General features: G+C 43.2%; 1 protein-coding gene across 4 annotated transcripts in view; it reads right to left on the reverse strand.

Annotated features, from left to right (window-relative positions):
- The window catches only part of RABL6 (RAB, member RAS oncogene family like 6), a 61,059-nt gene that overhangs the window by 21,545 nt on the left and 14,393 nt on the right, over positions 1-25,121 (reverse strand). For 2 of the 4 annotated variants that reach the window (XM_069771101.1, XM_069771100.1), the window contains 5 exons: positions 19,115-19,167; positions 17,453-17,544; positions 16,433-16,573; positions 15,231-15,336; positions 9,409-9,512 (listed from right to left, as the gene is read on the reverse strand). In XM_069771101.1, the coding sequence (XP_069627202.1) occupies positions 9,409-9,512; positions 15,231-15,336; positions 16,433-16,573; positions 17,453-17,544; positions 19,115-19,167 (496 nt within the window). Of the gene's footprint in view, positions 1-9,408; positions 9,513-15,230; positions 15,337-16,432; positions 16,574-17,452; positions 17,545-19,114; positions 19,168-23,699; positions 23,730-25,121 lie in introns of all 4 variants that reach the window. The other 2 variants (XM_069771099.1, XM_069771102.1) reach the window with 2 other exon arrangements.

Raw genomic sequence — 25,121 nt, forward strand, 5'->3', positions numbered from 1 at the left:
TGCCAGGGCTTGAAACACAACCTTAAGTCAGTTCTTGGACATATGTCTCTAAGGGAGTAAGTGCTACAGGAATGACACATTTTTAGATTCAGCAGAAGAGATCAGAGTGTTCAAGAGAACTCAAATGCTATAAAAACCTCTTCTTTCAGCCAAGAATGGATTTGAGAGGAGAATCCTTGAATGTCAGAAGAAAAGAGCTATCCAGAGGGCTCACAGAGGACTGACTGCAATTATCTTTCTCGCAATATGCAGATATACAGGCAGTCTCTCCCCCTGCACACAACCCCCCCTGTGTGGGAGGCAGTGGAGCCAAGCAGCAGAAGCTCTGAAGCAAGTTGTGGTCCTGGCTGGATTCCTGACTAGAAGAGCAATAAAGCCTGTATGGCTAGAGAGGGTGAAATGCTCTATCCTTTTCAAAAAGGAAACCAAGCCTGATCCTGCTGCAGCCTCCTTCTGCAGCCCATTTGGTTAGCAGTCTTTGCACAAGCTGCATGCAAAGAAACACTAACAGAAAGCCAGGCTCTTACTATGAAAAGGTCTCAAAATAAAATCTGCTACATGCTGCACATCTGAGAGATATAAAGAGGACACTGAAAGTGAAGTATCGTGTATAAAATCTAGGACGTCACGGACTTGACTCTTATTTCATTAAGCCTAATGAACTCATGCACAGAGGCTCTGGGTTCAACTGCTTCCGCAAGACAGACAGACTCCATTGTGCTCCAGGCAACGAGTATGTCAAAACAGAGACTTCTCTCCCATACAGAGCATGACCTTGTCCTTCAGGGACTTGAGTCCAACAGACACCCTAACTGGAATGACTGCTAAGCAGAAAGCAAACAGCAGGGGCTACAAGACTCTAAACCCCCTTGAAATATCATTTCCCATTTTAAGGAGCAACGTGACACACTTTTAAGGAACAAACTAATATACTCTATGACCAGCAGTGTCTGGAGCCCTAGAGAACAACATCCCCAGGAAGCTGTTACTTGAATTGGAAAACCAGGAGTCCTTCTTAACTAAGGAACTGGCTAAAGCGGAGATAAAGGGTAGCACTAAAAAGCCGTATTAGCTAGGAGAGAAATCCTTGGTAGAGTTCCTCAAGGATTAGCCTTGAGATATATTTCAGCATTTCAGTGAAGCAGCACAGAGACCAGGGAAATGCTCATGAGGTTGCAAGCTGGGAGGCAGCATCAACAGAGACAAGGACAGGGATAAGATACAGAATGAACTGGATGATCCTGAATAACAGAAATGGGAAGAAATTCAACAGTGCAAAAGAAATAGTCATCTAACAAGTGTTCTTGCTCCAAGTTCACATGAGAATGGCTAGGAAAGACTCGCCTCACTCATTCCAGAAGACTGGACTAAAGGCTGCAATCGCAACAATGCCTGGGAGGAGCAGAAAATGAGCCTGGCTGTCGCACGGCCGTCTACTACCTATCACGCGCGACCACTGTCAAGGCACCTAAATTAGCGCCACGCTGTAGTAGCCTCACTGATGCTTCTACCAGGATCTGGGGCAAGGCTTATGTGCTTACTCCGCCCAGCAGACTGGCTGTAACAAAACAAGCTCCTGGCAGAGCTAAGATCAGAGCATGCGACAGAGCATCCATTCCAGCATCCTCTCTCCCAGGGGACTAGTATCTGGGGTGAGCTATGCGACAACACATTCCATTGAAAATGATGCACGATTTGTCATGCACCAATGAGAAAACATAAAGGAGCTTAACTCTTGCACTGAGCTCTGTGGAGACTGCATCAGGTTTGTTTGGGACGTGCACAATGCATCACACACCCTGCAAGAATATAACAGTGTATTTTCAATGCATCTCTGTCAACGTGCTGCAGGGCCGAGCAATGGCACATCACTCCTTTCTTGAGGAGGGGGTCACCATACATGCCATTCAGCATCCCACAAGGCAGACTACACGAGGCATCTGTGGCGAGGGAAAGATAAGCCAAGGGTACCTGCAATTCAACCCTTGTCCAACAAAGTGAATGCTCTGAATCCACAAAGCCACGTGAATTGCTATGGCCTGAAAAGTCATCCACGAGACTTGCCTGCACAGGACATGCGGCTCTGCAGATCCACACCAGAAGCACTGAGTGCTAAATTCTGTCATCCCTCCCCTCCCAGCTTTGATTCAGGGCTCCTGGCGAAGGCAGGATGGCTGAATAGCTCTGCTTTGTGGTATTTATTCCTCCTCCTCCCAAACCCTAATCAGGGTTAAAGACTCCTGTCTCCCAACTGTGAAGAGAGATTAATCCCAGCTAATCTACATGCACCCCTGTTCCTGTTTATAGCAACAGCGATCCTGGCTGGAAGGCCTGCAAGCTTGGTCACTGCTGCATCCAGCATCCAAGATACTGATGCCAGTGCTGCTTACTCTCCTGGCTGAGCTGAGCCCTCTGACTGCCTATGTGAGCACCTAAATCACCAACACTACATGAAAACAGAACCAAGCAACCTCTGTGTCTCTGATCAGGATGCTGGGTCCCACCATCAAGGCAACTGGGTAGACTCAGGTAGGATAAGATGATTGTACACTGAAGACTAAGGAACAAGGATCCTATATGAAGTATATACAAAGTATATATATAGTCATTTTAGGATACAGAATATGAAGCTGAAAGAGTACTTAAAGCTGGACCCAACAAAGCACAGGACACTTTACAAAATCAGTGTATCTGAAGATTTACTGCACTTTGTACTACCAAGGCTGCCCACTTTGGAAACAACCTGCTTTGTTCTGGGCAAGTAGCCAGCTCTAGAGGGAGGGACGACTGTGACTACCACCTGTTTCTCCTGCAGAAACACATGAATTTTAAGAGCTGGAGGGAAAAAATGCTATATAACTGAACTATAAAGAGTGTCATCCTTCACTCCAGCTCAGCTAGTCTCGAGAGTAACACACATTCAGGCTTCTTCTGCACCTGTGCTCCTATGCCTTGCTCACCTACATTATGTAAAAGGCATAAGAACAAGAGACAGCAAGTTATTTTTAGCAAAAAGATACAATGGTTATTTGGGGACAGCACAACACAGGCTCCTACCCCAGCACAGCACCAAGGAGATCTGTGGCACATGTGCTTTGTATCACCTTCCTCATCTCCAACCAGACATGTGGGCCAATCTCTATGCTGTGTGCCATGACACTGGGGAAATAAGGATGGTCTGATACCGGTTCTACGTGGGCTGCATAAACCAGCCCTGCTGAGCTTTCATATTCATATCTTCTTCCGTGAAAGAGGTAGGTGGAAAAACAGCATACATGAAAACGCTGCCAGCAAGCTCTCAGTAATTTCCAGGATGGAGGTGTCTAAGCATCCTCCACGCTTCGAAAATACTACATAATGTATGAATGCTTTCTCTGGCTTTACACACACTCTTCAGCCACAAATGTGGCTGTTTTGGGAACACACCAGCCCAAACCTGCCACGTGTCTGTTTTTTCTCATATTCTACACAACCTGGCCACTGCATTCCTCGTTCTATCTTTTTTTGTCAGTCCTTTGCAAAAGGACTCATTCAAAATCTTACTGTGAAACAAGCAGCTTCACGTCCACACTAGGTGTAGTCAACCAGGTCCTATTAAAGCACAAGATGAACTCATGCTGTGACCTGAATACACTTGTTCACTTGGGATACAGAGACAGCAAACGTGCCACGCAAGTCCAGGTGGGTTATCTGTCCTCACCCATGCAGGCTCCTTGTTTGTCTTTCAATTCTTCCATTTCAGACCAAGTAACAAGTCCACATCCTCAAAACCCCTGAATGATTCACTGTCAGTTGGACCTGCTTGCAAGAGGAGACTTCTATGCAATTTTAAAGATGAACATGCTCTGCAGGAACAAAAATTCATCAGGGCTTGAAGCTACTCTTGCTCTGCTCCCAGAGCAAAGAAAAAAAAGCAAAAAAGAACTTGTTAGCCTCACAGTTCCTAAAATTGTAAGCCCTCATGTTCATTTACTTTTGAAGACGGAAGCAGCCTGAAGCTTTTTGGCTCCTGGTTCTAAATTGCTGTGATCAATTTTTCAAGTGTATTTCATGTGGCAAGAAAGGCTTTGGGTTATTTTATTAATTGTGAAAATGAAGATTAATAGGCCATGTGACATTAATTTAACTGGGGTTATTGGGGGTTAGATTTCCACGTGTCTGGTTTGGGCTCATTAAAGGTACTGAACCTGATTCCTGCCTCAGCCCAGGCCCCTGAATGTGAAATCAATTGCCAAGCAGGGTTGAAACCTGCTGCCCAGGCCTTGGAGAGTACACCCCCTCCACAAGAGCTCCTCAGGTTTTCCACTTGACGCAAAATGGATGCAGCAGGATAACACCCCCTCCACAACGTATGGGCAAGCTCCATGTTCTCCACTTCTCTAGCAAGATCGATGATGATAGGTTTAGTTGCAATTAATCCTTAATGCATCCCCCCCCAAAAAAATATGACCTAGAGTCCCATCTAGTACACGTTGGCTCCTGATCTGTCTGATGGCAACAGTGATTCACAGCAAGTGGAAACAATAAAAGTGGGGTAGGGGGAAAAGAAAGCAAAAGTGGTTTTACTTTCCTAACTGATAATTCAGCCTTTTGTCAGTGTGATTCCAGACCAGTACTTCAATATAGCTGAAGATACAAGAGAACAGCTCTAGCAGCAGGTCCTCCTGCCAGACAGCACTAGCGTTACTCAGCACCATGGTCTTTGCAAAGTTACAAGCTGTGCTCAACACAGAAAAAACAAACAAGCAAATAAAACCCCAAAACCCAGTCAATGACTTTGTAGTGAATAAAGCTGTCTAATGCAGGGAGTGTGTCTCCCAAAAGAAGAGTCCTCATCAGGAGAGTGCAAATGCCTTTCTGCAGTCACTGGTCCATCATTCATACGATGAGAAGAAACGGCTCAAGTTGCGCCAGGGGAGGTTTAGATTGAATATTAGGAAAAATTTCTTCACCGAAAGGGTTGTCAAGCATTGGAACAGGCTGCCCAGGGAAGGGGTTGAGTCACCATCCCTGGAGGTATTTAAAAGACATGGAGATGTGGCGCTTAGGGATATGGTTTAGTGGTGTTATGTTTATGGCTGGACTCAATGATCTTAAAGGTCCTTTCCAACCTAAATGATTCTACAATTCTATGATTTTCCCTACCTGGACAGTAGCATCTGGCTATCCAGGATGACCTGACAATGCAGATGGCAGCCGTGTGGCTCTGCTAGCAAAGTATCCAGAAGGACTGCTGTCATGTGGGAAACCTGGGACAGATCCTGTCACTGCAGAAGTTGTAGCTTGGATCATACAGTATCTCAAATAATCTGAAGTTCAACTGCTTTGAATATAATTTTACAAAGCCTAACACTTTGCTTAAGAGCTCTTAAACACAAGGAGTAAATGATCTGAAAACTCATTTCTTATGAACAATTCCTGTGAAGAAGCTGGACTTTACATGCTTACAAATCAAACAATCACACAGTGGTTTATAGATGACAATTTCCCAAAGCTTTTCAAAACTGAGTGTGAAAGAAGATGGGATTTCTCACAAAGAATAACTTTAGCATTCCTTTTGACTAACTCATATTAATTCCTAGGAGAAAAAAAAAAGAGAAACTCTCTTTCATTCAGAGTTGATTACTTAACCCTCAAAATTAAATGTCTTTTGATATTAAAAAGAGTAATACTAGGAAAAAATGCAGCCAAACATAAAAGCTCATGAAAACCATACATTAAATCTGCTTACTAACTTTTGCAAATGTTTCCACCAGCAGCTTACTCTTGAAAAAAATGAATATGCAGCAAAAGCTGCCACCATTTCCCCAAAACTACTTCTCTGTGTGCACCATTCAGTGAGGGAACAGGCACACTGAACATAAAAAAGTTCTCCTTGTGACAGAAGATAAGCTGGGTACAATTAAAGATGGAAGAATTGAGCAAATTAAATACAAATTCAGAACAGAGTAAAAAAAGTCATTGCTGTTTGTTTAATAAGAATTCAGGAACTCAAAAAGGGCCGAAATGCGTTTTTAGCAGCATTGAAAACATAAAATCTGAGAAAGCACAGGGAAAGTACCAGAGGAAGAGGTGTGGCAGGCAGAGAGGAGACTAAGTGCAGGGAAAGAGCTGGAAGCATCTAAACGTGTCTTACACAGGCAAAGCCCAGCCAGTGGCTGCCAAGGGATGGCTTACATAAGGTGGATGAGGCAGCGTTGTGTGCCACCTCGTGTTTTCTCTGGGATCCACATTTTGGAGCAATGACGTTTTGTCCTCGGGTACCCAGCCGCAGCAGGAGGAAGGGTTCTTGTTCTCTTGCTGCTCTCACCGATCCAAATTTAGCATCAGTCATTGTGACAGAGCAGCTACTAGAAGTGCATGAGGTGAATGAAATAACTGAGATGTCCTAGCACTGTCACCTCGCCTTGCTCCATAGACTGATTTTATGGCAGGAGAGCAGGAATCGCCTCAGAGGAGATGCTGCAGCAGCCACACCATGGCCTGCAGCCCCAAGTGTCTGTGGACACCTCCCCTTGCTGTGCAATTCACGGTGACTGACAGCAGAACTCCAAGTACTGTCTAAATTGAAGCAACCAACACAAGGGCTTCACATCTGCCAAGGGTCAACAAGTCACACTGCACCAGCGTACACGCTATATACAACAAGATGAGTGTCAGAGGACGATGCACCAGGTGCTCATTTTGACATCCACCGAAGTAGCATGTTAAACATGATAATCCCAAAATGATAGGCCTCTGACAAGCATGGATGCAAGGACCTTCCTAAGCCCTAATAATAAGCATTGCAGACCTGCCTCACAACTGCGAGCTCTGATTCCCACCATGTACTGTCATTGTGTCCACAGATACTCTGTTCACCAGCCTAAACTGTTTACTAAGAATCAGAACATTTCCCAATCCCAAGTTCCCTGCGATATGAGCGTGGTTATTTCTTTAAATCAGGACTTCGGCTAAAGGACTCGAGTCTGAAGAGCTCCTGCAGTGATAAAAAATGACCATAGGAGGAGTATACTTTTCAACTCTGGGGTTGAAGTAACCCCTTTGCAGCTCATCTGTTTCCGAGGTACCACTGAAACAGACAGACTCTTTGTTTCTATCTGGGGTGTGAGAAAAAGCTCAAAAATCCTAAAATAGCACTCTATTTTAGTCAGTGTGATCAAAGTACGCAGATGTGACACAGCCTGCTGCTTTTCTTTTGGGATCGGTGGCTCAAGCCAGGGGGCATCCAGGGATATTTTAAAGACCTTTCTATAAAGAAGCACTATTTTCTGAAAGCAAAGAACATTGGTCTCAGTACACAGACATAAACGTGCAGCAGCTGAAGTGAAAGCAGAAGGTGGCCAGCTACATAAAAATGTCAGTTTATTTGCTAAACCAGAATCCTAGAGAAAAGTCTTGCTTCTAATATTTTAGCAACTCCTCTTCTGTCAGGTACCATGGCTAAGGTATTTCTTATGCCATAATAAGCCAATTATGCAGCCTAATAGTGCAATTAGCCACCTGCAGTGCAAGCCCTTCCCAGCAGCTGAGCAGCAGTACTTTGCTGCAGCACACTGTCCTGCAGAGCAGAAGGGCAGCTACTCTGCCCAGCCAGGTGGTGGGCATCTTCAGGTGCACGCACCCCATCTCCTGTTCTTCCTGTGCTCACAAGCTGGTTTGGAAAATGACAGGGCATGACACATGAGCCAAATGTTTATCTGGCTTTGGAGTTTCTGCAGATGACTCAGGGGCTTCTGCTGAGGTGATGCCAGCCACCACTACTGGTCACTACTTTTGACTGCATCAAAAGCTCCTCTGAGCTTGCAAAAGGCAAGAACAGGCCTTTTGACTTGTTAGTGCACAGTGCCTAGACCAATGTGAACAGCCTGGCCCTAGGATTCTGGATGCTACCAAATTGCAGATGATACTCTTTAGTAATCATAGTATTTCTGCAGAAACACGTACCCAGAAAGGCTACTCTCTGGCAGTGGAAGCACACCAATATTATAAAATGGTGTATGTTGGTGTGGTTACACTGGATGGCATGATCCAGTCTAATATCCATTGCTGGAACTAGGAGGTCTTGCCATCCCACCTCTGCCAGCACCATGCTGCTCCTGTTTCCTTTAAGTTCTGGTGTTAAGCAGATGCTTCTCAGAGCCAGCCCAACTCAGATTAACCCAGTAGATATGGCAGAAGATAGTCTTCAGCTGGATTTGTGAGCTGAACTAGCACATGCGAGGGTCCAGCAAATGCTAAAGCTGCTGTAAGGGTGAGAGGTGACTAAGTAGCAAGATCTTCTGGTGTAAGTTTGGAACAGCTGTCAGCTCTTTGATTCTTTTAAGTATCTTTCCATTACTGATGCAGTATACACAAAAATAACTGGAAAACCATCTGACAGCACTGCCTGCACAGCCCAGTCCTTTGAGTAGGGACATTAAGAGAATTGCTGAAGGCATGAGGAGTCTAACTAGTCCCTAAGGAAAGGAATGAGGTGAACACTCTGGGAACAGTACTGCTTTGTGTGTATATGGGGTGTTTCAATGCTCTCAAAGGAAAACACACTGACCAAGGTTATAGAACTTGAAACTTGGTCTGAGAAATGCTTGTCAAAATGACTGTGCATGAATATTTCATAATCATCAATTCCAACTCCCAAATAAAGCTGTCTGTAAAGAATCTTCTTCCAGTTTGTTCTGGGTTCACTTTTCTGGCTTGCACATCATGGCAATAAAGACCTCGCAATGGGAATTCGTGGAACACAGTTGTCAATAACATACAAATCTGAAGAGATTCCTGTTCGCTGTGCTACAGATGTATTGGCTTTGCAGGGCTAAATCTGCAAAGCCAATCTGGCAAACACTCATTTCAAGCAGCAAGCAAACAGACAAGGCACTGAATGAACACAAAGCAGCAGGAACTAGCCACTATTTCAAACCAGAAATACACTGAGGAGTCTAGAAGTACTCAAAGGGAACAAAAGACAACAATGTTGTTGCTATTACTTTCTGCCTATCATAAGACACGCAATACACGGGAATGCAATAGCCAGAAGAAGAGGAAGCAACTTGTGTGCTGAGCAGTAGAGATGGAAAATATCCCCTTTCAGCATCAGAGGCTGCAATATACTTATCTACAATCCCTTCAGCACTTGCTGCCTCCAGGTGTGCTGCTCAGCTCCACTTTTGCTGCCCTCCCATAGATCATGTGCCTGTAGGAACCAGACCCTTTCAGAGGGATCCCCAAGTGCATGCTTTATTTCAGGTGATGTCACTTCAAAGTCACATTTTACAAGATCCAAAGAAACCCTAAATGTCACTCACTGGACCCTTCAGTCAGGCCACGTGCCATAGCAGGGGCTGCCCAACATTCATGTGACACCTAGGCTGCAACAAAACAGTTAGAAAAGATGGCTCAGTGACATACAGTTCGTAGTTTTGATCTTCTGTCTCTTGCTGCACTGACAGCTCCTCCAAAGTTGCATCAATATCCAGCTGATTCGTCTCCAGCTGCCGTAGCAACGTCTCCCTCTGAAGAAAAAAAAACAAGCTGGGTCTGAGCAGGTAGGGTCATTGTAACAGACCTCTGTGCGCTCACAGGGTACAGTGAGATCTCGTGTCACCACTCTACCCACAGCAATGAATTAAACAGGAGCTTTGGTCCCTCTCATGGTGTTCAATTTAAATACAGGAGCACAAAGGGGAGCTGAAGCAGTAGTAAAAAAACCTCTGTGTGTAAGAAAGTAACTTGTTCTGCAGGCTGTACTCAGCCATAAATCAATGTGTGATTTTCAGACACAGCACCACCATTTGCATTTGGAGAACAGATTCAACGCCTGCAGAGAACAGCTGTGCAACCTGTGAATTCTGATCTTTTATTTTTCCCTGTGCTAAAAAAGTCCCTCTGTGAGTAGGACCCAGCTGATGCAAAACCTCACAATAATTTTCTTTTTACTGTTGGGGTAGATGAGTGAGCACAACCTGTCAACTCAGTGAAATTTTAGAAGTCACTACCCCTCTGCCTTCAGTTGCTGCCCCACAGATGGGTGACAGACACTCCAGTCCATTTCAAATGTGCAGTAAAGTGAGTTGGCTTCACTAATGTAACACAGCTTAATTCAGTCCTTCCCTTTCCACCTTTCCAGCAGAATCCAAGCAAAAACCTCAGCTGAGGGGAAGTGCTGGCTTAAAAGGCTCAAAATCAATTGCAAATGGTCATGGGACACTCTTCCTGATAGTCCAGATGGCAATGAGAAGAAATCACTAACCACACACGTTAGCTGAGACTGCACGGGCATGGCCAGCTCCAAAGGCTCACCTGCAGTGGATCCAGCACCAGCCTCCTCACCTGTCTGCCCAGCAGACCTAGCTCTGCAACAGCTCCAAGCCACAGGGCTAACACAGCGTCCATTTCTGCAGAAACATGATTCAGGATCCCCTGGCCAAGACTAGAGCTGTCTGTGACCACTGCCCCACTCCACAGTACAATCCCTGCACCAGAGCACCTTCCCCTCCACTCAGATGCAGCCAGCTGTCACACAGCTGGGCACCGGCAATGGCCAGGCTCCCACCACCAGCACCCCACGTGCCTCCCGGGGAGGCTCTGAGCGAGGGGCATCCGAGTCAGTTTACACATCAAATTCTGGAGTCAAAAGTCACAGTGTTTAGTGCCTCAAAGCATCAATTCTCCCTCTCCCACTGCCTACATACTAGATAGCACAGGAAGCAGGGGCAGCTTGTGCTGAGACATGTCTGATGACTCACGGCACTGCACAGTGCCCATTAAAGTGGGGTCCACCAGTGCCACAGGCTGCCAAGCTGCTCCATTGCCCAGACAGGAGGAGACAGAAGAGAAACCCCAGGTTTCCTCCAAGCTGCAAAGGTTTTTGCTTTTATAACTGAACTGCCTTATCCTCAATGTAAATTTAAGCTTTCTACTATGACAAATATTTTTGAAAGTTTAGCGTCAATAACCGTGGTGAACTGTTAATTCCATGTTTGACAACATATATGCTCACTGCAGAAAGATCCCACTGGAGTAAAAAGCACAAAAGGAAATCTACTACATAATTTACAGAATAAAATCCCTATGGGAAGACAAACATTTGGATAAAGCCATGGCATTCAGCATCCACATGCATATACTACTGACAATATAGTTTTGTAGACATGACAACTCTGGAGCTATCAAGAAAGTGTACAAATTTAAAGACCAAGTAACTCATCTGCTTTATAGAACACAGACCACAATACTCTGTCCAACTGAGTAGTCAGGGCACAGCTTGAGCCCTCCATGGGGCAGGCTAATTTATATCAAATTCTGCCATGACTTAGATCAGCAAGCAAGGTTTAAGTACTTTTTATTTTGTATTATAAGACCAGGTGATTCACAGTGGTTGATAACTTTTAAACATGCTAATTTATTGGAAGATACAGCCTTTCATGAAATTTAAGAGCTTCTAAGATCATTTAAGCTAATTTACTGCTTCTCAGACATTTAGATTCTTCATTTTTACGTTTGTCATTGTGTTAAGAGCTTGGACTGATTCATATTTCCTTTGCTAGGTAATTTTTATTCATCATATTCATAAGCTCTATGCAGATGGAAATGACTTCAATTAACATGTATACAAAGAATTATGAAGTCATTAGTTAACTTGAATTCCCTTTATTGTGGTATACAGACAAGAACATTTCTGTAAAACATGCTATACATATTTAAACTTGCTACGCTAAACAGCAGAAGTACTAATCAAGACTTCATAAGTAATTCTAGATTTTAGAATTCAAGATACAAGAAATTCAAGATTTTAGAAGTAATAGATTTCATCCTTTTGTTATTCATACAGTGTGAGCAAAAATGAGACAAAAAAGAGCAAGTTTTATGCTTCTTTACCCTCAGTTTCCTAGGATGAGTGAAATAAATACTGAGCGAATTAGCTAAATAAACAGAGACAGAAGGGACACTGCTCTCCAATGCTTACCTTAGGCACTTACATAATGGCTTTTACTAAACAAGTGGTTTGCCTTTCCTCATACTTTGGCAATAAGACATATACCAGAGTTTTATTTATTTCAGTTTTCACAGATCACAGTAAATTAAGAACTTAGATTCAGTTAAGAGAGAGTTGCATTTAATTTTGTAAAAATTCATCACTAATAATGGACTTCCAAATACTTAAAAAATAAATTCTGTTTTACCATGCTGGTATTAAAATAATAAAGAAACAGCTTATTTTTAGCAATGACCCAAAAGAAGGGAATAAATCATGTGCTACAGACCAATGCTTTGGCTGAATGCCACTTTCAAGTACTTCCTGGGAAAAGGCAATTTCAGCTGTCTGCAGAATTTTGTCTCCTTCCAGTGCAGCATCCAAAGGCCTGGTTGACCTGATCACATTTGCACATTATGTGGGCCACCAGCAATACTTACAGCTAAACTTCATTCTCAGGTTTGACAATCCTTCCCCTGGAAAGGAACTGATAAATAATTGAAGAGCCTGGGCTGCTAGAGGGAACATGCTCTATACTGGGGGTATGAATTTCAGCCACTGCTTTCTTCATGAAAGATGCATTAATGTAAGCTGAACACAGAAATGTGCAACTTAAAACCAATGCACTGAACATCAGCTCCACTAAAGGACAGTCTGGAATCTCACATACAGCTGACCAACTCTTTCCCTTGAGAGCTGTGGGAGGCTAGGCTGAGGAACACAGAGAAACCTCAGAGGTCGACTGACACTGATTAAATCATATGTGCATTTAATACCTGGCAGCATTCCTCTCCTTTAACCCTGCTTTGCTCCAAAGTACCAGGGAAATGACTTCTTTCTGGAGCCTGCTACTGGCAAGTCTCTCTGAAGGTATAAGCAGAACCTTTAGGAATTAATTCTAGCCGTGATTTTTCTACAAATTTTAACATCCTGCTGCACTGGTTGTTAATCAGGCTCAGCGGCACCAGGCCTGGCTCCCCGTGCACTCAAAGCCAAGACTACCAGTGGGTCTCCAGGAGCAGAAAAATGGCCAGAGCCACCCAACAGCAGCTACTGTGGAGCAGCACGAAGCTCTTCTAATAAACCTGTGGCACAAATGCAAGCAGCACTGGAAAAACTAAGTGCAGCACATCTTGGCTGAAGTCTGACATCAAGTAAAGCCCCAAAACCTAGGTGGAAGCAACCAAAAGCCTCCAAATTTGCAGTGTCACCTGCCATGGCACAGAATGGCAAGGCCAGGGATCTCCTGCACACCAGAGGGAAATGAAACAAGCCATCTCCACATTGGATCCTGTGCTGTGATTTGTTTCAGAATGCACAGAAAAGCACCAGCCTGCAATCCCTGTATGAGCACAGAACTGCAGGAATTAGTTTTGGCATTGCTGTTTTAAAGGAAAAGCCAGGCAGCTATGGTCTAATCGCTCTCTCCTTGAATGACAGGCACAGGACAACCTCCTCAACTGCCACCTTCTGTGTTGAGGTAGAAAGAGCAAACATATTTACAAGCACGGTTTATATGTGCCCATCCAAATCTCCCCTTGCACATTTTAGGAACTAGACTGTAATGAGAAGTCTTTTCAGGTTTCTTTCTGCAGTGTTGAATTATTTAATTACATTACATGAAAAACACAAGATTTGGGAGTCTAATTATGTGGCACCTGCACCTTTCGGACTACCCCCAGTGGCACCCCGAGCCCACTGAGCAGGAGAACAAATGTCAGCTGGTCACCCTATTTCCCTTGCCTCTCCTTAAGTAACTGTCACTGGAATCTCCAAGCAACTAAAGGTTATATCAGATTTATTTTTTCTATTTCCTTAAAGACCAAGATTTGTCCAAGAAGTTCTCTGGCTTTGGGGACAACTACCTTATCTAAGTGTCCTAATTGCTTTCAGTCTCTGATTAATAGATCATGTTTACTTATACATAGCACATCTAAATGAAAGGTCCCCTAAGACTCGCGTCCTAAAGCTGCTTCCAAGCAAACCTGATACTGCAAGTGCTTCGGTGTTTCCTGCTTATAACTATGGCTAAGGAAATCATCGCACGTACTATTAACAGTATCATTACAAGCAGCTTTCAGAAACAAATCTGGCAGGAAGGCTATGCTAATGTCTTTGCCTCTTATCAACATCTACTTGAGAGAAAAAGGAGAGAGCTACAAAATCAGTAAAAGTAACCTGGGAATTAACTATTCTGCACGATTTCCACAAGACATCACTTTACCATAGGAGCTGAGGTTATAAAACCAAACATTTAAACAACACGATGCTGGTAGATTTCAATCTTCTATACTAAGCAGCTAGTTGGGTTTATATCTCCGATTTCTACAGCTTCTTCCTCAAAAATTGTTTGACTTGTTTTACTGGGATTTTTATAAATTCAGTTTTCTTACCCTGGTTCTTTCTGGTCTGCAGCCTGAGGACATGGTAACATCCACTAATATATTCAAGCTTCTTCTGAACTAGCATTTCAGTGGAGATTATTTGTACAAAAATACAGACAGACATTTTAATTACTGGTGAAAGATAATCAAGATCAACTGCCTGGTTTTTTCCATCCAATAGAAAACAATGATACATCATCATATGTACCCCCAAAAAGCATATGCTGTTGATCCCAAAGGACCCCTGTAGGGGGGACCCCCCCTATAGGGACCTTGACCCCAGAAGGTCCTCTTCTAAAGGACAACAGCTGAGAATTCCACCCTTCCATGCCCATTCAGCCTTTGCCTTTCCACTCAAGAAGGCTCAATTATGAAGGAAATGAGAGACTTGGATCTATGTGAATAGGATCCAAGCAGATCAGTTACTGTTAGGGCAATGATGTTCAGCAAACTGTTGTCCCCAAACTGTTCAGTTCATGACCAGACCTCTTCTCATCTAAGTTTTAATTGAACAGAATTTAAATACAAATTTTAACAAATATGCATAAGCAACATTTTTTACTTGGTAACTACACCACTGGATGCAATTTTCTTGCCAGTGTTATTCATCACCTTGGAGCCTTTCTCTAGAGGTAAGCATTTGCAAACACAGCACAGAAGAGTCCTCTCGCAAGCAGAGACATGCTTAAGTCACAGGCATCAATGTACTAACACGATTTTGTTTTAACAACTCTTACAAAAAAAAAAACCAACCTACTCAGGATCTTTTAACAACAAAAGAAACCCCAAATACGAAATTCCCGCCTCAGAGACAGAGAAAATGAAATCTGTCCCACCCATCCAGCACATCACAGAAATACCCTCTGTCTTACCTGAAGCTGCAAGAAGGGGATGTTGAAGAACTTGTGCAGGTACTTGAGGCCAAAGCTGTTCTTCATGGAAGACTCAGCATAGCGAAAATATGAGGAGCCGGGAGGCCTGTCTCAACCAGATAGGTAGAGAGAAGAAAACTGTACAAAGGACACGGACTGCATACACTACACACAGAGGAGGCACTTGCTGAATTACATACCATGAACAATCCTCATTTACAAGCTAACCCCTCAGTCCCCAAATGTAGGCTACCAGGTCATTCTGCTAGGGACTCGTTATTCTGTTTACAGACAAAATTCACACTTTGTCCCTCCTGAAGGGTGGCAGAACACGGCTGTTGTTGTGTTGCAGTGTCATGAGGCTGCCAGAGTAAGAAATACTATGTTAGGACACTGGGCCATTGGTTTACTAAACTGGGGGGTTCACAGCTGTACAGGCTGTTCATTTCTCAGTGAAGGTTTTGTTTTAAAACCACAAACAGACCTACATAAGTCACATACAGAGATGAACTTGTAAAGAAATGATTACATTATGGATTAAGCCTAAAACTGATACCATTTCTGTGTGACACAGGCACAAACAAATAAGAGACTATGAAAATGAAAAAATGCCTTAAAAACATAAAACCACACAAAAAGGTACAATCTATTGAAACCTGACCAACAAGTAATATTTTATACTAAATAACAGAGCACCTCAGATCTTGGAGGGAGAATCTTGCCTGGCTGGCAAGGGAAGTGTATGACTTGGCTGTGCCCAGTAAATGCTGTGTGGGGATGCTCTCAGAGGAAGAGCAAGGAAGACAGCCACACTAGCTGGCTCTCTTGTAGCTGAATTATTTGGAGCAGAGAACAGCTGTGCTGCAGGGAGAGGATTCTCTCACAAGAGAAGGACTATCCAGAACGAAGATGACTTCTTGGGAAAAGTACTTCTGAAAGGCACATGCTGACAGGCACTCCCTGTTTCCAGGAATATAGCTAACAATCTGCTCAGAACAGGCTCCTAGATCAAAGAGCCCATCGCGTAAGCTGAAGCTGCTGTATGAGACATTCAGAGCTATGAAAGCCCAAAAGCTAGGCACAGGGTCAGAGGATGAACATGATGTGCATCTGAAACACAGCAGCAATACGGTTATCTATGGTTGATGACAGAGAGTAGCTGAGGTCTGCTCCCCTGCCTGGTGACCGTGGTGCCACCTTACCTGTTTAGATTGTCGATGAGGTCCCGCACATCGCCAGGCAGAATGACCCGGTGCTCCCCCATGTCTCGGTAATTCCCAAGCACGCACACTGGAACGTGGGTCGGCACTTTAGGAAGCTCCCTCAGAATATAGTTAAATGTCCTTCACCATAGGAGAGAGAGATAAAGGCAGATGAGTGGGAAACATCATTCTGTGAGCAGTTTCATGCACAAATCACATTAAAAAAACAACGTAAGAAATTTTTTTTCCAAAATCCTTCCAGGACTGTGGCTTCTTTGCCGCCCTCGGAGAAATACATTAACTGTAAATATATTTGTATCAATCTTTATTCAAAAACAACCTGACAAGTTCAGTAATCCACTTCCACCAGCAACCTCACATCTCCTACAGCAGTATTTCCCTCAGTCCTACAAAACTGTGTGAGGTCAGCAGGAGAAAAGGATTCTCTCCCTTCAGCTCTCAACAGGCTCACTGACCCATACCAAACCTGCAAAACACAAGCTTAAATTTAAAGCAGGAACTCTTACCACCTCCTCTTTCCACTCTGGCTTCCATATGTCTCTCACCCTCCTCAGCAGATGTGCAAAACAAACAGTTCATTATTTCTGTATATTAATGCAGCCTAGGGCCTCTAAATAATCCTTACTAATACCAGTCTTCCTGGGAATTTCTCACTAGCATCCCTCTCTCCCTTGTGTTATGGAGAGCAAGGGTTTGTAACATGCCCAGCATACTTTGCACCTGTGATAGCACTAATTATCAAGCCTCAGACAGCAGTATAACAGAAACTGCAGTACACGAGCCCACAGGGAGACTGCTCATTTGAAACAAGCCCAAGACAGGAGTATATTAAGACACGTCACAAGATAAAGCTATTATTTTAAGGGATACAAGCTTGCTTCAACTCATTAGGCTGGTTATCAGCTCTAGAGTCCATCTGGGAATCAAGAGGTCTAGAAGTCAGTTGTTTTCACTAAACAAGTGAGTATCACGTGGTGCATGCTGCTGAAGATGTCTTACCATTGTTTGGTGATGTCAAACATCATCACTACACCATTGCAGTTTTTATAGACATCCAGGAACTCTGCATCCAGAGCCATTTCTGACTCTGCCTGAGGAAATAAAGACAAAGAAGCAGTAAAGAACTTGATTCAACTTCAGGCTTGTACAGAACACAACGGATACAGTGCTGAATAAGCAAACTTTCTAAAGTGACAGCCACTGTAAGAAGTACCCGTGGATTTCACATCATCATTATTTAAGCAAGATACCTGGCAGTTCACAGCTTCCATGGCCCACAGGAGCAGGATGTGAAGCACCTGCCAGTCTCTGAAAAAGAGGTCTAACAGCAAATGCTAAAACGCAGCCCTGCCTCTTTCCTCTGCGCCCCCAAATCCTCTGTTGGCAAGATAACTCTATATAAGCTACAGGATGGAGGACAGAGGACACAGCTCCCATTCCATCTCTTTGCTGACCCAAATATTGACTGTACTTCTAATGCTTCTGGTGTAGAAAGCCAGGATGTAGTTTCTACTGAGCTTCTCCCGTGCAGGGCTGGAAGTATTTATTAGTACCTGATTTGCTTTTCATCATTTGGACTCTGCACACTGCAAAGTACAGTACTGGTCACAACTCAACGTCCAAGGTTCCTGCTGCAATTTGGTGCCTGTGGAACAATTCTCACTCATTTCCCAGGAGTGGAAAATGCACCCACGTTTGCGAAGGAAGAAGCAGCTGTGATACCTGTTCTCATAAAGGCTTTTTCCCATAGGAGAATATTTTTAAAGAAAATTCTCCTAATCTGACCGCACAGATTCAGCAATGACTGGTACCCTGGTGAAACAGGTAACTCTTCACTGCTCTGACCCATCCCCAGAACCAAGTGCTCAGCTCTCTGCATATCAGTGATGCTGCATTTCCCGTAAATTTCAAGAAAGTTGTTATGGAGCGAGTACCGGAACACTGTCTGTGCACTAAGCCCCAAGGAGCACTGACACAGGAACAATAAAGGTCTTTAAGAGCTGCAGCAGAGATCATGGGATCAAGGGCCTTTAAACTGAATTTTTCCTGCGGATAAAATCATACATCTTTTGAAAGAGATGCCATACAAGTGCAATGGCAGCCCAAATGTGTTTTGGGGAATGTGGTGGTATGGTCTCCCATACAGCTCTTTGTTCTACAGCAAAAGATCCAAAGGAGACACATTCATGCAAGAGCCTTGAGGAAGCCACTCTGTTTACTTTTATGTGCTAGGTAGCACTTCTGTTTCCCCTTCCTCCTCTATATTTCAAAGGGTGTCAAAAGGTAATTGCTAGCCCAGTTTTAAGGAGCAGAGAACATGGCATCAAGTGACTTCTTCAGGTCTCACAAGAAGTCCATTACAAAAGGACTTCCTGCCACTGACCATGTGCAGACAGGTACAAAGCTACTGGGGTAAACATCTGGGGTGCAGTCATTCCCAAAAGACAGAAAGGAAAACAGCAGGGAAGTTGTGGTGAGGGCAGGAACAGGGATAAAATGCACAGGCAAAAGAGTGAACAGCATCAGGGATCACATTGCCCCTCATCCACCTGCCAGGCTGGCCTTAAAGCAGAAACAAATATAGAACTTACTCTCCACGGACCAAAGGTGGACTAGAGGCCTCCCACTAAGAGGCAGACATCTGCGTTCAAGGTGACTCACCTCCTGAGGGTCATTTTCCAGTTTCAAACCATCGCCTCGTTTTTTGCATTTTCCTTAAAAAGAATTGTAAAAAAAACAAAAAAACAAAAAAAACATTACACTAGGCAGAGAACTGCAGGATGTGTCTGGGCAGGACCACCGCGTTTTGAACATGACCTTAAAGCAAATCCAACTTCTACTATAAGCATGGGGAATGAGGAAGGGGTGGGACAGGCATGCCTTGCTGAAGAATACCAGCTATGGTGTGCAAGAATACCAGCTAGTCTAATTCAAAGATGAACAGGATGAAAGTCTGGGCTAGCTTAAACCACAGTCTTCACAGCATAAAGTCACAATGACTGAATAATGCAGGGTTTGGTGCACTCCCTGGCCACAGAGGGAAGCTGATTTGTCCCACTTTTTGTTGTGTCAGTGTTGAAGAACCAAAGATTGTGGAGGTGCTATGACTGAACTGCACAACTACATACACAGCCTTCCTGAGGGACTTTATGACATTGCTGTGCTATGTCACTGACCTGAAGCAAGCAGTCTTGTAAATAAACACAATCTCAGAGCCCATTGGGTGCTTTGGGCTGACTTGTGACCAAAAAAAAGGGGTGCCAGGAGACTATGAGAATTTAACAGCCAAAAGACAGAACTTATACGAGGGGAAATCCAAGCAAAATCAAATAAACCGTGGCAAGGGGGCTGTGGAGAAGTAGAGGAGAGACAGCCAACACATGCATGGAAGGCCAGAGCCAAAGGGTCAGGTCCGGTCATCACTAGCAAAGGTGCAGAAAGGAAATCCTCCAGAGGCACCATCCAAAGCCACATGCTCCAGACACACAAACACAAAAATAAGCTAGAAGACAGGTAAAACTCTGATTAAGCTCACAGGAAAGTGCAAGAGGCAACAGACTAAATACTTGGAGAAGACACTAGAAAACCACTATAGAGACTTTTCCTGCAGTCCCACAGCCACAATCCCATCTGGAGAAATCTACAGGTTTCTCTCCAACTTATCTGCTTCCTCTAAGGCACATGCCAAAATACAGCCCTTATACTTAAAGGGCAGACCCCCTGAGACTTCTCCCTCTTCTTACAGCTTCAGTAAGCACTGGATAAGTTCACAAACCGACATTTTGAAGTACCCCTGGCATTTGACTCAGCATTCCCAGAAAAGGAGTCGGTCTTTTTAAACCTCAGGCTCCCTGAAAATTTTGCATTACATCAGTTACACTGTAATCATGTTTCCAAATCTTAAAGTCTGCAACCACAGCAGACAGAGAAGGAGACACCATGTATCTGTACCTAGGATTAGCAGAGTGGCAATCAGCTAAGGTGATTTTCCGGTGTAGACACTCAGCACTAAGGATTGGCAGAAGTCTCAACATGCAAGAGCAAGGACATCTTCTTTCATCATGTGCTAAATAAGTTTAGTGTGAACATACCATGAAAAATCTGTCCTCACCCCCCAGGTATGATTTAAACTCTATGTACAGCAGTTTCCACAGTTTTATCAAATGATGAGCACTGGACAATGAACAACCCTGCAAGGTCTCGAATTATGTTTTACAGGTATCAAGTATCTTCCAGATGTTATCGACAGCAATTAAGAACTGTATTTCTAAATTAACTTTGTTCCATATTTTTCTAGTGTGAGTAATGATGAATTAACTAAATTGTAATGGCGAAGACTTGGAATTCCTTCTCATAATTTCTAGAAATTCCCTGTGTCACTCACAACAGAACACATTGGCAGCTTGGATGCACCCACAAAAAAACCTCCCATTGACTCTTTTAAAGACTCTGCAACACTGGGGACCAAAATAGCTTCTGCCAACTACCCAACTCCACTGATCAACATGGAAAGACTACTTGTAAAATTCATGGTTCTGCCAGATGCTGCACATGAAACAATGTGTTTCATTCTTTTTGTATGCAGGTCAAGGATAAATAGTTATGAAATACAGAGTTATTCATGAAAGTTTTAATGCTGCAGGATACAGCAGGAGATTCCAGTCCCTACCCCCTAACTGTGTCTGGTGGGTGCTTCTGTGCATCACTGCAAAATGTTGGACACCCTTGTGTCATCTTACTGTTGACATCTGAAAGTAGCAGAAATATTAATCCTGATCCTTCCCCATTCATGCAGTGTGTTTCCCTAGAGGATCCAGACACGGGCTCTGATTTTTCCCAGCACAACTAAAGGTGTGGGATATCTAGGACGTGCATGCCTTTTCCCACTTCAATTAAATTCATTTCAAGTTAGTGGCATACGTGTGGCTTCTCTGAATGTCAAAACATCACTATTTCTGCAGTTACTGCTAAATTATGCTTGGCATGACCTGAGTTTCTAGGTATTAAAACAGAAGCCCAAGCAACTACAAATAGTCTTCATAGCTCCTCTTGTCCTGAGCAATCAAGCTGTCTTTCCAACCTGGACATATTTACAACCAATCCTTTGAGACTGAATATATGACTCACACGCCTCTCCCTTCTTATGGCTTTATGTGTGTATCAAGAGCAATGAGTAATATTCTTACATGATGCTCATCACTGCTATAAAGGAGGTCATCTATAAAGGAGTAACAGAGCTGAAAAGCGCATGTGTGTGCATATTCATGTACAGTGTCTATTTTTGGAAACAAAACTGCAGGATGAGCCAGATAAAGACAAGATGTATGTAGTGAAAAGATGCAATTCGGCCTGTAAAGCCAAGTACACAATGAAGATTGTGTTGTTATATGAACAAGGTCCTGTGTTTAAGGTTGCACTGATGTGTAATCTAGGAGCCTCAATCAGAAAGCAAGGGTCTTCATGTTGCGATTGCTCAGCTTCTCTACCTAAAATTATGACTGCTCCTTAATATTACAGGGATAATAGCAACAGTGAAACCAAATAACCCTGCAGCAGTGCCCCAAAGTCCACAGAACAGTTCTTGCTGAACACCAGAAGACTGGGTTTGTGGCCAGCACCTGAGAGCCTCTGCACCTCTATGTACCATCAGTTTTGTTGCAGAATAGCAAGGAATCAGTACAGCTTGCCAACAAATGCTGTCTACAGTGCGAGGGAGATGCTTCTGTTCACCATTCAAAAATACACATCTAGAATATTTGCATCCCCAGCGTTATCTAACTTATGCCACCTGAAAATAACAGAAACATTAGTTCTGATCTTTCCCCCTTCTTGCAACACACCTCTGGGAGGGAGAGGGGTGAAGTGGCAGGGAGAGGAAAGAAATCTCCAATATGAGGGAAAGAGTTTATGCTATTTTGGGGGCAACAGAAAAAAATATCATTTGATCCCTTCAGTTAGTGTATGGGAAAAGATGCAGAAACCAAACTAGCAGAAGTTACAAGACAGGAGATCAGAACTGTTCTTGAATCAGCTGCATTCAAGCAGCTTCTCTGCATCGAGGATCTGTTACAGCTTTATGACCTGCAGTAGTTACACAACTTGCTGCAAAGCCAGAAAGATGAGTCAGGACTGTGACTTTTGCTGAGATATCTTTCCTATGTTCTATTAGTTCCAAGGGCAGCAAAGCAGATGGTATTTACTACACGCACTGCACAAAATTCAGTACAATCCATAGCTAGGGGCAAGCTCGACTTGTTAAGATTTCGACAAATGGCATCATTACACAACTGAGCCCCGCTCTCTGAGCGGGCCCAAGGAGAACACAGCAGGCTGCAGGGAAGTCCATAGTGACTCACTTCCAGTGAGTCTGCACATTAAAAAAATGAAATCCCAAACAGTCAAGAAAAAGGTAAGAGGAGCAATACAATACAGCAGTTGCCATTTCCCCCTGCTTTAGCGCACTAACCAACCTCACAGGTTTTAAGCTTTCACAACAAATCTCCCTACACTTCCAAATTAACACCCATATGCTAAACAAATGACACCAAGGCACCAGCCACCAGCCAGGCAGGGCCAACAGAGCTGCTTCCTGCATTCCTAAAACAGTCTGGAAGGAAAAATCAAAGCGCACTGCTGAACTAAGAAGGACAGGGAGGCACACTGCTAGTAAGCGTGAGGAGAAACACCACTTAGTAAAAGCACATTTAACTTCAGTGCAAAAATGTACATTAAGTTTTTCAGGGTGTAACTTATTAAGTTTCCCCAAATCCTCCTGTGCATGTTCACACCAAGACATGAAGAACGGCAGCACTGCATAGCAGAGAAGAGGCTGAAGCTGCTTTACAAGACTAAAGTTGAAAACTGCAGGTTATGGATACATCTTTTAGATGGTCTAGCTACATCCCCACATCAGGCTTTCAATACATTTTCAAACATCTTAATTTAAATAGAGGTCTCTTAATTTTCTCTAACAAGGAACAATTAGTCCAAAATGGGGAAACACTGGCAAATTATTTAGCCTGGAAAAAAAAGGTACGTTGAAATACATGTTCAGAATGTGGATTTTTTAGCAGCTTCAAATCCAGCCTGATAAATGCAGCATTCTGCACAACTCTAAATATGCACATTAGCCAGGATCTCATGGGCAAGGAAAAAAAGGAGGATCAGGTCTTATCAGCACTATGCTGCAGCAGCACTGGACACTTCACTACTAAAAATCTACAGTCTAGATTAGTGTCGCTCTCACCAAAAGCATCACGCAGGAGGATTTTTTGTCCTAAGCATACAGAAGGAAGAACAAAAATGTCATGAGATAACAATAAGATGAAAGTTAGATATGAGCAAGCTCTTAATGGTTAATTTGCACATTTTCCTAAAGTTGTACTTATCAAGAATCTGCAATGCTATGGCAATAGGAAAAGATTTGATTTTGTTACATCATGATGATTTGAATTTTTACACTACATTAAGTACATTTGATCCCATAAAAATACTTATCTGTGGTCCATAAGTAGGATCTCAACAGAATGAGTTTTATTTCAAAAGAATATAAAGTGGAGAGAAGAGAGTCCCTTGAGATTTTTAACACGTCAGAAATGAAAGCAATATCAGAAGAGTTGTTATCAACATCTGCACATATCAAATCCAATCTGTTTTGCCAAAAAAGTAAGTCTCTAGTTCAGAAGATGACTCTGCTCAGAGAAGCTATTCACAGAAATAAATGCTGGAACCACATGATTCTCAAATTAACTGTCTATCTATTCATACCAAAGTTGCAAGGCAGCGAGAAAACAGATGTTTTGCTCAGATTCCAGCCCTGCACATGTCATCCCAGGATCTGAAAGCCAAACTGTAATCAGACTGACTTCAGCAGTAACTCTGACCTAAGTAAGGTTTTGTCTACACTGTGAAAACTGGGGTTTAAAGGAATAAAAAGATAAAGTGCTCAGGATTTTAATTTAAAGTTACTGGCTCAAGGTTAACCTAAAGGCTCCATTATGCATCTGAACTAGAGCTGCTATCTTTAATTATCTTTTCGGTTTTGCTATTTTAAATACAATTTAGCTAACATGAAAAATTACATTTCTCCCTTTCCCACTCCCTATTGTACTTATCTTCTTATTTTTTGGTGTTAACGCATGTGGAAGTTGCACAGGTGGTGCAGCAGAGGTAGTGCACCTCGGATGCAGTTCTGCTGAGGAATGCGTGCCAGCACAGATTCTAGCTAAGGCTGCAGGAAAGGTAGCAGCAGCCAAACCATAAAAGTTTAAGTTTCAATGACTGTGGTCAACAGATTTGACCAAACACACAAAACACAGATTTGACAGAAACACACAAAAAAGGAGCACAACCCACAGAGCAAGAGATGCTCACTTGTAAAGCTGCTTTCCTGACCATACTCACACTTTAAACCAGGAGTCTGGCTGGTACCAAATGTCTTTTAAAAGCCAAAAAATATTTGCATTTGGGGCTACAGAACAGGCTGTCAAGATTCACATCTGAACCCCAACCCCTTCTGGGAACAGATTCAACTGCACCCAGATTGTGTCTTCAGATATGTTTTTGAGGTCTGTTTATTTTTTATAAAATAGAACTTTATACTCTGAAAAAAAAGAGAAAACTAACGAAAAATTTATTTATACATCGTAATACTTCCCTTGGCTAAGCA

This window comes from Haliaeetus albicilla, chromosome 26 (genome assembly GCF_947461875.1).
Source record: "Haliaeetus albicilla chromosome 26, bHalAlb1.1, whole genome shotgun sequence".
Lineage (NCBI taxonomy): Eukaryota > Metazoa > Chordata > Aves > Accipitriformes > Accipitridae > Haliaeetus > Haliaeetus albicilla.